General features: G+C 39.0%; 1 protein-coding gene across 1 annotated transcript in view; it reads right to left on the reverse strand.

Moving 5' to 3' along the window:
* The window catches only part of glod5 (glyoxalase domain containing 5), a 42,650-nt gene that overhangs the window by 26,812 nt on the left and 1,183 nt on the right, over nucleotides 1–14,655 (reverse strand). The window contains exon 2 of the mRNA XM_062475960.1: nucleotides 12,084–12,233. Within this exon, the coding sequence (XP_062331944.1) occupies nucleotides 12,084–12,233 (150 nt within the window). The remainder of the gene's footprint in view (nucleotides 1–12,083; nucleotides 12,234–14,655) is intronic.

Genomic DNA, 14,655 nt, shown 5'->3' on the forward strand with positions numbered 1-14,655 from the left:
GGCCATGTCCCAGTCAATGAAATCAAAGAGGGATTTACACATAGGCCTACATTCATATACACATATATACTACATGATATAAGCGCAGTAGCCTACATATATCCTCATAATTGTCTATGAATTCGTATCAATTAGATACTCTTTGGCCTTGTTTTTATCTAGCCTACTTATTCTGAAAGAGTTGAGATCATTATTTTCGCTAGCAAGATCTCATTCGATTATTAATTTCCATTAAGCCTATACCAGCAGGCACATTTAAAGAAATGTGATCTTATTGATTGGGGTAATGAGGCACTTATACATTTCCCCAAAACTTTCGCATTTAGCTTATTGGCAATTTTTTTGCCAAGCTGCTTGTCTAGCTCTGGCAGCGGTGGCGGTGTTTGACTTAGCCATGATAATATGCTTATTGTCTTCGTAGAGACTCATTATAATAGTTTGCTCGGATGGCGAGAATAGCCTATCACCGCTCTCTCTTTCGTCTTTTCCGCCATCATACCGTTAGAAAATCACGGTTTTGGTGATCGACCTTTACTGCCTTTTGAAGTAGGACGTGCACGTGCAATTTCCCTGATAAGTTTAGCCTGATTGAAATTAACCACATGATTTGGATGCGGATCAGCCGTTGACGAACCGATATTTGCTGTTCTCACTCATCTCGCTAATGTTAACGGGCTAAAGGGACAATTGATTAACTTAGCTTCAACCCTTACGACGAACGGGGCCCCGGTCTGTCGACGGCAAAAGGAGCGGGTTTGTGTTTACCTTTCTGTGGAGACGTGGATTAACTGTACTTTGCACAGTCAAGGATATACAATTCATACGTCTGGTACGAGCTCCAACGTTAAGCGCGCCACCAAAGCAAGCTTGCTAAAACCGAACTCTAACCTAAGACTAAAAAAACCCCGGGGTGGTTTATTGTTTTTCATATAGTGGTTTTCTTTGTTACAAACGTATGCTAAGATAATATTGATCAATATTTTCCTGATTTAATCCATGTTTATTTCTTCACTAGTTTGTGTCATTTGTGTCACGTGACATTAAGCAAATAGAATCACAGGCCACCCTAGACCGTTATTGTATTGGAATGTTGCCCACTATTGTCCCAAATTGGATTCATTTAAATATTGTATTATACAGAGCGTAATGCATATCACGAGCCTATAGTGGGAGGGTTACACTTATACCAAATATTTCTGGCTTCAAATCTCTGCTTCTTTATTGGGTGTGCTCAAGCCTTCGGCGAGAGCACAACCTTTGTTCTCTCACATATATATTTGGGTGTGCTCAAGCCTTCGGCGAGAGCACAACCTTTGTTCTCTCACATATATATTACTATTTATTTTTATTGTGAGAATGCTGTTAAGCATTCTCACTATTGCTTTTCAACTTCTCAGTTCTTCCGCCGTTTTTTCGCCTTTAACTCGTTCTGCATACTTTAACCGATTCCTACAACTTTTGTATCAAAACGTTCAGCTCCTTCAGGAGATGATGGCTATGACTTTTGGTATTTCTCACTTTTATACTTTTTAAGACATTAAGGTTTTTGTGCAAATTATTCTCCCATTAAAAGTAATGGTAAATCCTTTCAAATCATTAAAAAGCTTCCTCCTCTTTCAAACGTAACTACTTCAGCTTACTTTCAGCTAGAGACACCATTCAACCTTTAAAATGTTCACAAGACATTCAGCTATTCCCAAATGATTCAGCTTTTTCAAATGTTCAGCCAATTTTGAATTATGACAGTTTGAAATACATTAAAATGTTTGCTCCTTCTTGATTTTTATGAATGAGCAGCAAGCAGAGTGTGCCACTCTGCTTGCTGCTCTTTTTCTGATATTCAACTAATTTGTCAAACAAATTCCTCTAACGTTCATATAGTTTAACTTACAAAAACAAGTTATACCTTAAAATGTAGGAAAAATTGTCCTCTTTCAGCCAATGTAAATACTAAAGAGCTCACATTTACAGATTTTCAGCTATGAGCCTTGAAGCGAGAGCAGCCTTTCAAATTCTCTCACTAACTTCAATGGAGAGGTGAGTAAAATCAGTCAGAGAAAGCAAGAAGGAACAAGATTTTGAAACTGCCGATAGAGTCGTATTTCTGACCGCACAGACATATAAAGAATATCTCTGGTTTCGGCAGAGTCTTGGGACAGCTGCGCCATCACCGTGGCAACCAAACAAACAAGCACCAGGAAAGCAAAAGGAACACGTTTTTGAAACTGCAGGTAGAGTCGTATTTCTGACTGCACAGACATATAAAGAATATCTCTGGTTTCGGCAGAGTCTTGGGTCTCGGAAAATATCCTTATATTTTGGATTGGACGTACAGTTTTGCGTCTAGGTTATCTTGTTTGAGGTGTGGATTCTAGCTACATTTCTCTTATTCTCTGCCCTCAGCGCGTTAGCAATCATAGCTGCACCATCACCGTAACGACAGACACGCACCACTCAGTCTCTCACACAGGTGATTGGTACGTTTACTTGACCATGAGAAACACGATTACTAGCAATTGTCGGTTTATGCCAATAATACGATTACTCCGTTTACATGTGTAATTAGTTATGCGATTACTCAATAAACGCGTCTACATGATTCTTTTTTATTAATCGTTGTATGCTCCACGGACAAAACTTGCACCATCATCCTTCTGCAACAAAGTGTCGCCGTGTGTTCCTGTATCGGCTCTACTGCTGTATGTTTCATTCCATCAACACATTGAATCCTACTAAGAAAGCCGAGTAAACGCACTCAATGGTAGGCTACATCTGCTACTGCTATTACTATCCCAACTATATTTTCAGCTGTTAAAACGATAATATTCTTGTTCCGACTAGCTAGCCTACTTCTTCTGTTTAACAGTTCAGCTTTCAGCTTCTCCCGCATTGTAGGCTATTTTAGCTCTTAGCTTTGTTAAGATGATGCAGATGATGCAGTTCAGCTTCCACACTGCCTCTTTTGTGTCACTCACACATTTTTGAAATTCATTTCAGCTTGCGGGTATTTTCTCATTTCTCACTTTTATACTTTTTAAAATATAAAGGTTTTTGTGCAAATTATTCTCCCTTTAAAAGTAATGGTAAATCCTTTCAAATCATTGTTGAAATGCTGCTCCAGCCCCTTTCAAAAATACCTTTCGGTTGCTTTGAAGCTTCAGCTTATAACTTTCTACTAAATTTTCACTATTTTCAGCTTTTTTAGCATGGTCAGCTATCCCCATTCAGGTTTTCAGCATTCTCACTGCTGTTTCGCAGGAACAGCCTTTTCTAGTTAGTTATGCGATTACTCAATAAACACGTCTACATGATTCTTTTTTATTAATCGTTGTATGCTCCACGGACAAAACTTGCACCATCATCCTTCTGCAACAAAGTGTCGCCGTGTGTTCCTGTATCGGCTCTACTGCTGTATGTTTCATTCCATCAACACATTGAATCCTACTAAGAAAGCCGAGTAAACGCACTCAATGGTAGGCTACATCTGCTACTGCTATTACTATCCCAACTATATTTTCAGCTGTTAAAACGATAATATTCTTGTTCCGACTAGCTAGCCTACTTCTTCTGTTTAACAGTTCAGCTTTCAGCTTCTCCCGCATTGTAGGCTATTTTAGCTCTTAGCTTTGTTAAGATGATGCAGATGATGCAGTTCAGCTTCCACACTGCCTCTTTTGTGTCACTCACACATTTTTGAAATTCATTTCAGCTTGCGGGTATTTTCTCATTTCTCACTTTTATACTTTTTAAAATATAAAGGTTTTTGTGCAAATTATTCTCCCTTTAAAAGTAATGGTAAATCCTTTCAAATCATTGTTGAAATGCTGCTCCAGCCCCTTTCAAAAATACCTTTCGGTTGCTTTGAAGCTTCAGCTTATAACTTTCTACTAAATTTTCACTATTTTCAGCTTTTTTAGCATGGTCAGCTATCCCCATTCAGGTTTTCAGCATTCTCACTGCTGTTTCGCAGGAACAGCCTTTTCTAGTTAGTTATGCGATTACTCAATAAACACGTCTACATGATTCTTTTTTATTAATCGTTGTATGCTCCACGGACAAAACTTGCACCATCATCCTTCTGCAACAAAGTGTCGCCGTGTCTTCCTGTATCGGCTCTACTGCTGTATGTTTCATTCCATCAACACATTGAATCCTACTAAGAAAGCCGAGTAAACGCACTCAATGGTAGGCTACATCTGCTACTGCTATTACTATCCCAACTATAATTTCAGCTGTTAAAACGATAATATTCTTGTTCCGACTAGCTAGCCTACTTCTTCTGTTTAACAGTTCAGCTTTCAGCTTCTCCCGCATTGTAGGCTATTTTAGCTCTTAGCTTTGTTAAGATGATGCAGATGATGCAGTTCAGCTTCCACACTGCCTCTTTTGTGTGACTCACACATTTTTGAAATTCATTTCAGCTTGCGGGTATTTTCTAATTTCTCACTTTTATACTTTTTAAAATATTAAGGTTTTTGTGCAAATTATTCTCCCTTTAAAAGTAATGGTAAATCCTTTCAAATCATTGTTGGAATGCTGCTCCAGCCCCTTTCAAAAATACCTTTCCGTTGCTTTGAAGCTTCAGCTTATAACTTTCTACTAAATTTTCACTATTTTCAGCTTTTTTAGCATGGTCAGCTATCCCCATTCAGGTTTTCAGCATTCTCACTGCTGTTTCGCAGGAACAGCCTTTTCTAGTTATTGTTTATTTTCGCCCCCCTAAAACTCAGTCAATATTTGGCCTACATACACAACGGCGGTGTCAAAAGGTTCGTCTTGGTAGCGATTGCGTTGCTTCTATTGGAATTTACGTTCCGTTGCATGGTTTGGGCTTCAGTTAAGTTTTTGTGGCGAAAAGTGAAGCTAACGGTGGCTAATTTGCTAGCCACAGTCACTGACGTTACTAACGTCACTACGTCACTAACGTCACGAAAACACGCGTGACTACCTTTGGCAGAACATTCGTTTCGCATCTGTTAACTTGGGGGATAGCTAGGCTAACTATAGCTTTACTGCAAGGCAGCTGCAGGAACGCCACAAGCAAAGAGGCCAGGGTGATAACTATTTACTCATTTTACTTTGTGATATGACACACAATTGTGATGTGTAATGTACAGTATCAGCTGATATTATTAAGGAAGTACATCTACTTTCGGAAACAGTAGTCTACTATTTCACTGAAGTATTAGCATCATGACATTAGCCTCTGTTGCCCGGGCAACACATACTACAGTGGTCTATGATGCATCTGTTTTCAATCGTTAAAATAAACATTCCTCACAAATACATTTTCGTTGTAGGATTTATTATGACATTACATTACAAGTAAACGATTTGTGGGTGAAATTATAATTACCTGTGGTTTCAAACCAGTGTTGCTCACTGCAACGCTGTAGCCTACCCGAGACACTACAAAAACATCTACACAGCTGTAGGAAGTCAAACGGCGACAGAACATGTTCGGCACTCCCCTTACTTAAACCAAAAGTCTATCTAACTACTAACCTTAACTTCATTGCCACAGCCTAAACTTTGTCAATCTGTTCATGAAAATAATTAATTTCAGCCTAAACCGTACAACGGAACGTTAAATCCAATTCAACCAACGCAATCGCTACCAAGACGAACGAACACAGGAGTAGTCTAGTACTGTACCGTAGTACCGGGGCAGCTTCTCCACACAGGGCTATATCGCACTTGGCGTTGTTACTGACAATGATCGCTACCACTGAGCTTTTTATGAAAGCGATTTTCCACTAAATAAATGTCAAGCTTATTTACGTTTTTGGGGGCATATTTTCAGTTAGCAGATGGTACTGTTTGAATCGCGATTCCATCTTCTACTGCCGGTAACGTCGTAGAATAATCTTCAAAGGGGGTTCTTTATTCATGAATGAATGCAATATGAGTAGACTAAATTCCTTAAAATATCACGAGAAGGGAAAAACTTAAAAGGACGTTTAAGTCATAGAGATTAGGTCAATTTTTACACCGGTCTGCCAAATGTATTCGTTTTGATTCAACGATGAGGCTGCCTCTTGCAGGGGAAATGAGAAGACATCTATTTCATTCTACACTTCACTCGTATTTTCAGTTGTAAATGAGCAGCAAAAAAAAAGCTTTTAAATCTATGTAATCTTTATAAATAATAAGTATGCATTTTTATATAAAATATACAGAAATATCAGTTGTAAAAATGTCATTCAAAAACGGACCCCTGTGCAACCGACGCAAGCAAGCACACCCTACAATTTCCCCAGAAATTGTACCCTCGCTAGTATTATTTATTTTTATTATTGTTTATTTTCGCCCCCCTAAAACTCAGTCAATATTTGGCCTACATACACAACGGCGGTGTCAAAAGGTTCGTCTTGGTAGCGATTGCGTTGCTTCTATTGGAATTTACGTTCCGTTGCATGGTTTGGGCTTAAGTTAAGTTTTTGTGGCGAAAAGTGAAGCTAACGGTGGCTAATTTGCTAGCCACTGACGTTACTAACGTCACTACGTCACTAACGTCACGAAAACACGCGTGACTACCTTTGGCAGAACATTCGTTTCGCATCTGTTAACTTGGGGGATAGCTAGGCTAACTATAGCTTTACTGCAAGGCAGCTGCAGGAACACCACAAGCAAAGAGGCCAGGGTGATAACTATTTACTCATTTTACTTTGTGATATGACACACAATTGTCATGTGTAATGTACAGTATAAGCTGATATTATTAAGGAAGTACATCTACTTTCGGAAACAGTAGTCTACTATTTCACTGAAGTATTAGCATCATGACATTAGCCTGTGTTGCCCGGGCAACACATACTACAGTGGTCTATGATGTAGCGTTATCTGTTTTCAATCGTTAAAATAAACATTCCTCACATATACATTTTCGTTGTAGGATTTATTCTGACATTAGTAAACGATTTGTTGGTGAAATTACCATTACCTGTGGTTTCAAACCAGTGTAGCTCACTGCAACGCTGTAGCTTACGCGAGACACACTACAAAAACATCTACACTACACAGCTGTTTAGGAAGTCAAACGGCGACAGAACATGTTCGGCACTCCCCTTACTTAAATCAAAAGTCTATCTAACTACTAACCTGAACTTCATTGCCACATCCTAAACGTTGTCAATCTGTTCGTGAAAATAATTAATTTCATCTTAAACCGTACAACGGAACGTTAAATCCAATTCAACCAACGCAATCGCTACCAAGACGAACACAGCAGTAGTCTAGTACTGTACCGTAGTAGTACAATTTACCGGGGAAGCTTCTCCATACAGGGCTATATCGCATTTTGCGTTGTTACTGACAATGATCGCTACCAGTGAGCTTTTTATAAATGAGCGATTTTCCATTAAATAAATGTCAAGCTTATTTACGTTTTGGGGGGCATATTTTCAGTTAGCAGATGGTACTGTTTGAATCGCGATTCCATCTTCTACTGCCGGGTAACGTCGTAGAATAATCTTCAAAGGGGGTTCTTTATTAATGAATGAATGCAATGAGTAGGCTAAATGCCTGAAAATATCATGAGAAGGGAAAAACTTAAAATGACGTTTAACCCTCGTGCTGCCTTCGGGTCACATGACCCAAAGGTTCATAACGAACCATCGTTGTGTTTACCTAATTTTACCCAATACAAAAACAAATACAAATAATTTTCTTTTAACCATTCCAATGTGGGGGGTCTGAGACAGCCCGACAGTTAAAAGAAAATGCTTCACTTTGTTTTTGTATGAGGTAAATTTGTCACAATACGACGGTGGGTCACAATGACTGATGGGTCAGAATGACCCGAAGATAACACAAGGGTTAAATCATAGAGATTAGGTCAATTTTTACACCGGTCTGCCAAATTTATTCGTTTTGTTTCAACGATGAGGCTGCCTCTTGCAGGGGAAATGAGAAGACATCTATTTCATTCTACACTTCACTCGTATTTTCAGTTGTAAATGAGCAGCAAAAAAAAAATGCTTTTAAATCTGTCATCTTTATAAAAAAGCTTATTACTAAATTATTTACTGTGTCGTCTCAGTTACACTATCAGGGGTGGGAAATACTGTGATTTGCTAAAGTAGGCAAATGGCTAGTAGAACATAACATTTCATAATAATTTCAGTAAATCAAGCAGCGCTGCAAGACCCAGTGAAATGTTGTATATCCTACAGCTAGCATTGGCTTACTCAACTTCGGTAGGCCATCCTCAGTATTTGCAAGCTAGCTAAACTTAGCATAAACTATATCTAAAATAATTTTGTAGACATAACAATGGATTTAGTTACTAAATGTTGGTGTTAACTTTTTATTTTTTCTAAAATGGTCCTAATCTCTATGACAAGTTTTTCCCTTCTCGTGATTGTAGTATGACCCTCTGGATGCCCCGTACCTGGGGCTGTATAAATGTATCAGTGGGTTGTCATGGAAGCAGTTCAGTAAATATGCCAGCAGACTAAAGACATGCCGTTGTCCGTATCCATTTGTAATGCAAATTACCACAGTGATATCTTCAGGCATTTAGCCTACTCATTCATTCATTAATAAAGAACCCCCTTTGAAGATTATTCTAACAACAACGTTACCGGCAGTAGCTATCTCAGATGGAATCGCGATTCAAACAGTAGCCTACCATCTGGTACTGTATATGAAATATGCCCCCAATAACGTAAATAAGCTTGACATTAAATTAGCTGCACGGTCTGTAGAGATCTTGGGAGGAAGCCACTTTTTTGTGTTTTGCTAATGCAGAGTTCGGTCAAATGAAATCGATAGACGTAATGAGTGGCACATTACGTGAAATAACATTGGATTTTATTTTGTTTGAGTTTTAATAACTTGTCCAGTGGGGCAATTAGCCAAAATTAATATTCCAGACTTGCCCTACAAAAAAATACACTCGTCTCGGACAAGCCTTAATGTCGAGCCCTGTAGCTACATGGCTAGACTGTTGATACAGATCAGAAACCATCATATCTTGGACACCCAAAATCAGCGAATCTCACAGGCAAATCAATTACATATGAAGGCCTTTATATATGGCTACAAACTTCTGCCCGGCGTCTAGCTGGCTACTTGTTACTAAGTAACAACTTTGTTGCACGAGCATTCTTTCTTAGCTACAAACTTCTGCCCGGCGTCTAGCTGGCTAATTGTTACTCAGTAACAACTTTGTTGCAGGAGCATTCTTTGTACATTGCGAGCTAACAGTGTCCGGTAGGCTACTTCGCTATAAATAATGATGTCGCTATAAATAATGATGTTAAACCGAGACCACTCAGCCCTAAAAGAAAATGTAAGGTAAAAGAAACTAAAGAAAGGTTTGATGTTAGGCTACTTTGAAAATTATAAATAAAATAGGCTAATGTAATAATAAAACTGCTAAATCATTATCTAACTATATAGGCTCCTCTATATCTTGCATAATGAAACATAACGTTTTTTAAGTAGCCTAATCAAAAAGCCTGCGCTTGCCCTCATTGGGTGTGCTTTGCCTTCGGCAAGGGCACAACCTTTGTTCTCTCACATATATATTATTATTCTTTTTATTCTTTTTGCCCCCCTAAAACTCAGTCAATATTTGGCCTACATAGACAACCTAGGTGTCAAAAGTTTCGTCTTGGTAGCGATTGAGTTGCTGGCGAAAAGTGAAGCTAACGGTGGCTAACTTGCTAGCCACAGTCAATGACGCTACTTACGTCACTAACGTCACGAAAACTCGCGTGACTACCTCTAGCATAACATTAGTTTAGCAGCTCGTTAACTTCTGGGAGATAGCTAAGCTAACTGCTTTACTGCAAGGCAGCTGCAGAAACGCCACAAGCAAAGAGGCCAGGGTGATAAGTATTTACTAATTTTACATTGTGATATGACACAAAATTGTGACGTGTAATGTACAATATAAGCTGATTTTATTAAGGAAGTACATCTACTTTCGGAAACAGTAGTCTACTATGTTACTGAAGTATTAGCATCATGACATTAGCCTCTGTTGCCCGGGCAACACATACTACAGTGGTCTATGATGCATCTGTTTTCAATCGTTAAAATAAACATTCCTCACAAATACATTTTCGTTGTAGGATTTATTATGACATTACATTACAAGTAAACGATTTGTGGGTGAAATTATAATTACCTGTGGTTTCAAACCAGTGTTGCTCACTGCAACGCTGTAGCCTACCCGAGACACTACAAAAACATCTACACAGCTGTAGAAAGTCAAACCGCGACAGAACATGTTCGGCACTCCCCTTACTTAAACCAAAAGTCTATCTAACTACTAACCTTAACTTCATTGCCACAGCCTAAACTTTGTCAATCTGTTCATGAAAATAATTAATTTCAGCCTAAACCGTACAACGGAACGTTAAATCCAATTCAACCAACGCAATCGCTACCAAGACGAACGAACACAGGAGTAGTCTAGTACTGTACCGTAGTACCGGGGCAGCTTCTCCACACAGGGCTATATCGCACTTGGCGTTGTTACTGACAATGATCGCTACCACTGAGCTTTTTATGAAAGCGATTTTCCACTAAATAAATGTCAAGCTTATTTACGTTTTTGGGGGCATATTTTCAGTTAGCAGATGGTACTGTTTGAATCGCGATTCCATCTTCTACTGCCGGTAACGTCGTAGAATAATCTTCAAAGGGGGTTCTTTATTCATGAATGAATGCAATATGAGTAGACTAAATTCCTTAAAATATCACGAGAAGGGAAAAACTTAAAAGGACGTTTAAGTCATAGAGATTAGGTCAATTTTTACACCGGTCTGCCAAATGTATTCGTTTTGATTCAACGATGAGGCTGCCTCTTGCAGGGGAAATGAGAAGACATCTATTTCATTCTACACTTCACTCGTATTTTCAGTTGTAAATGAGCAGGAAAAAAAAAAAGCTTTTAAATCTATGTAATCTTTATAAATAATAAGTATGCATTTTTATATAAAATATACAGAAATATCAGTTGTAAAAATGTCATTCAAAAACGGACCCCTGTGCAACCGACGCAAGCAAGCACACCCTACAATTTCCCCAGAAATTGTACCCTCTCTAGTTTCCTTTATTCCACCGCCTCTGTAATATCACTGTCATGAAGGTTCTTTTTCATTCTGATGTTTCAGACAATATGGAGCTTGAAGATACATTGAATTATATTTGTATGATTGATAAATACCACATTCATAAAGCTAGATACCTTAAATTCAAACCTAACTGTACAGCTGTTTCCTCCGATTTACGTTAATTATTATCATCGCTTCACAAAATCTTCTTGTATAATATATATATATTTTGTCTCTGTAACACTTGTTCCTGTTTATCGATCATTTTTCTTTAATGTTTTGCTTTTTCTATTGTATTGTAAAACTGCTAGTAATAAATAGATAAATTGATTTAAAAAAAATAAAAAAATATATAATAATCAAATAAATAAAACAGACCAAATTAAACGAAAAAGTAGAAAAGAGTCAGGGGGACGGTACCACAAGAAGAGAAACTTAAGACTAATAAAATGAACTCTACATAGGCCTATTGTTTTTGTTTGTTGCTAACTACCATTGTAAATTTGCGGGTGAATGCGGCTCACCTTCACCGAACGTGTCACGGATTAATGACGACAAATTAGCGACCACCTCACGTAGGCTATCTTCCCCTTCTTTTTCCTTTATCCCAAAACCTGAGATTCCAACGGCGCTTGTACCATTCCAGTTCTAGGACTCGTTCCAATAGCTCTGCATTGTCTTTCTTTAAACTGACACTAGACTACTCGAGCAGAAATCTTAGCTGAGTTTTGCAGTTTTTGATCTCTGGGCGCGTTGACCTCGACTGTTCTGCTGAAGCTTGAACTTTTGGTTCCAGTGTCTTTCTTTTTAGTTACTGTAGGTTTGTAAAATGCGAGAAAGCAAGAATTATTTTACGTTGTCATAATGCACTTTTTCGAATATTTAACGGTACCAACAAATCAATAAAAAACTGGGCGATCTGAAATCATTTCAAAAGCTCAACTCCGGAGGGGACACTCAGGCACACTATTTCACGTAGGCTGGTAAATATTTTCATGTGTGAGTTCAACCTACCTTGAAAGTGATGACCTCCATACCAAGAACAGAAGAATAAAAGTTTATGGTTTTGGAGATGCTCTTCACAGTTAAAACCAGGTGGTCCAGGTGGCTCACTTCCACCGGGCTGGAGTTTTTGGAACGGACCCACCTTCCTAAGATGAGGGTCTGTAATTGGTGTACAAATATTCGAACTCAACGCAAATGGTGAAGGCTTTCGGTCCGTGTAGCCTACTTGGCGGCCAACGGATTTTCGTTTTCAAATGAGAAAACCAAAATTGGGAAACAACCCATTTTCCGTTTTGATAATAGAAAACGGAAAACAAAAAACGACCCGTTATCTGATTTTCTTTGATGTGCTCATACATGGAAATCGGGAATTAAAAGTGTGTGGAAATCTTCTAATCTTCTCTTCAAATATTCTTTTGTTGTGACCTGGAAGTTGCTCCAACGAGCTTGACTGTCACGATGAAATTGCTCACAATCGAACCTCAATGCAAAATGTCTGACTCACCGAAGCATGGTTCCAGAGTCTCATAAACCACCTCACAAAATACACAAGGGTCTACATCAAATTTGAATCTTTTTCTAAGAAAGTCAGCGACCGGATATATTTTATAAATGATTTTAAAGTGAGTCCCTTTGACTTTTGGGGAAATGGGCCATTTAATGAATTGTGAAATGTGTTTTTTTCTATGGACGATGCAACCATATTGGAACCTGTTCACACAATTCATCCTCTGTTATAATAAAAAAAAAATAGATTTCAAAGACTAATATATTTATTATGAAATTTACTGTCAAATAAAGTAGAATCATTTATAACTAAAGTTGGTAAGGGTCTTATTTTTGCATATAACAATGTGCTTTGAACTAACTGTAATAATGGTGTATTGCTTTACAGATCTTGTTGTATTCTCTATAAGTACAGTTTAAATTATATTTGTCTAAGAAAGCTTTATATTCCAAAAAGTTACCATTATCATCTATAACATCATTCACAAACACAATGCCCTTTTCATACCAATCATATTTAAACAATGATTTCCTATTGATTACAATGACCCTATTGTTCCATAAGGTGGATCCATGGGGAGAAAAGTTATGAGTGAATATCATTTTCCAATATTGGTAGAATTTGTTTGTGTAAATTTGATAATTTAACAGGAATTTTGGTCACCACAAAATCTCATAGCAAAATCAAGCCCTCCTACTTTTTAAAATAGTAGGTAGGCCTATGTGAAACCACGTAATCTGGTTGTGATAGATATGTTTTCAACCAGTTATTCTGAAAGGTCCCAAACATTGATTCAAAGTCCAAGGCTTTGATACCACCCTTATCATACTATTTCACAAGCTGTCACCGAAGAATGTTTTTTCCCCCCCGGTAGTCATCATGCGTTTTCTCTTTATTGCTCGATTGCTCTAGCTATCCTTGGTATCCCGGATGTTGCAATCAGAATTTTTTCGGCTCAAATTTTTTAAGCTAGATATTTTTCAGCTCGAATTTAAGCAACCTGAATTTCCGAGCCTTGAATTTTTGGATCAGATTTTTTTTAAACATTGAAATAGGCTATATTCATATGTGAATTTGGTGTCGTTTAAATTTCAATATTAAGCATTCAATGCCTTTTAAAATTCAAAACATTATGTCCAGAGAATGCCTAATATGGGGAGAACTGCCACTCTCTGGAAACTTCCGGGTTCTGAACTGGTTGCAGTTCCACTCTAGTTCCATATGAGGGCACTAACGAGCGAGTGCAGAATGAATGGAGGTCTATGGAGCTACACCCCTCAAAATCCACTTTTCTCAGGATATAATTTTTTGTCTAGTAATTTGAATTCTGAATTCGAAAGGGGAGGGGAAAAAATACACACTGCTGGGTGTCAGATTTTTTTTAAAGACACCTTTCTGTTCTAAAAAGCCTTTTAAAATGTCCATCCATCCATCATCTTCCGCTTGTCCGGGGGTCGGGTCGCGGGGGCAGCAACCTAAGCAGGGAGGCCCAGACTTTCCTCTCCCCGGCCACTTCCACCAGCTCTTCCTGGGGGACCCCGAGGCGTTCCCAGGCCAGCCGAGAGACATAGTCCCTCCAGCGTGTCCTGGGTCTTCCCCGGGGCCTCTTCCCAGTGGGACGTGCCCAGAACACCTCACCAGGGAGGCGTCCAGGAGGCATCCTTATCAGATGCCCGAGCCACCTCAACTGGCCCCTCTCGACGCGGAGGAGCAGCGGTTCTACTCTGAGCCCCTCCCGGATGACCGAGCTTCTCACCCTATCTCTAAGGGAGAGCCCGGACACCCTGCGGAGAAAACTCATTTCGGCCGCTTGTATTCGCGATCTCGTTCTTTCGGTCACTACCCACAGTTTGTGACCATAGGTGAGGGTAGGAACGTAGATCGACTGGTAAATAGAGAGCTTCGCCTTTCGACTCAGCTCCTTCTTCACCACAACGGACCGATGCAGAGCCCGCATCACTGCGGACGCCGCACCGATCCGTCTGTCGATCTCGCGCTCCATCCTTCCCTCACTCGTGAACAAGACCCCGAGATACTTGAACCCCGAGATACTTGAAATGGGTTGTCCCAAGC

This window comes from Osmerus eperlanus, chromosome 13, assembly GCF_963692335.1.
Source record: "Osmerus eperlanus chromosome 13, fOsmEpe2.1, whole genome shotgun sequence".
Classification (NCBI taxonomy): Eukaryota; Metazoa; Chordata; class Actinopteri; order Osmeriformes; family Osmeridae; genus Osmerus; species Osmerus eperlanus.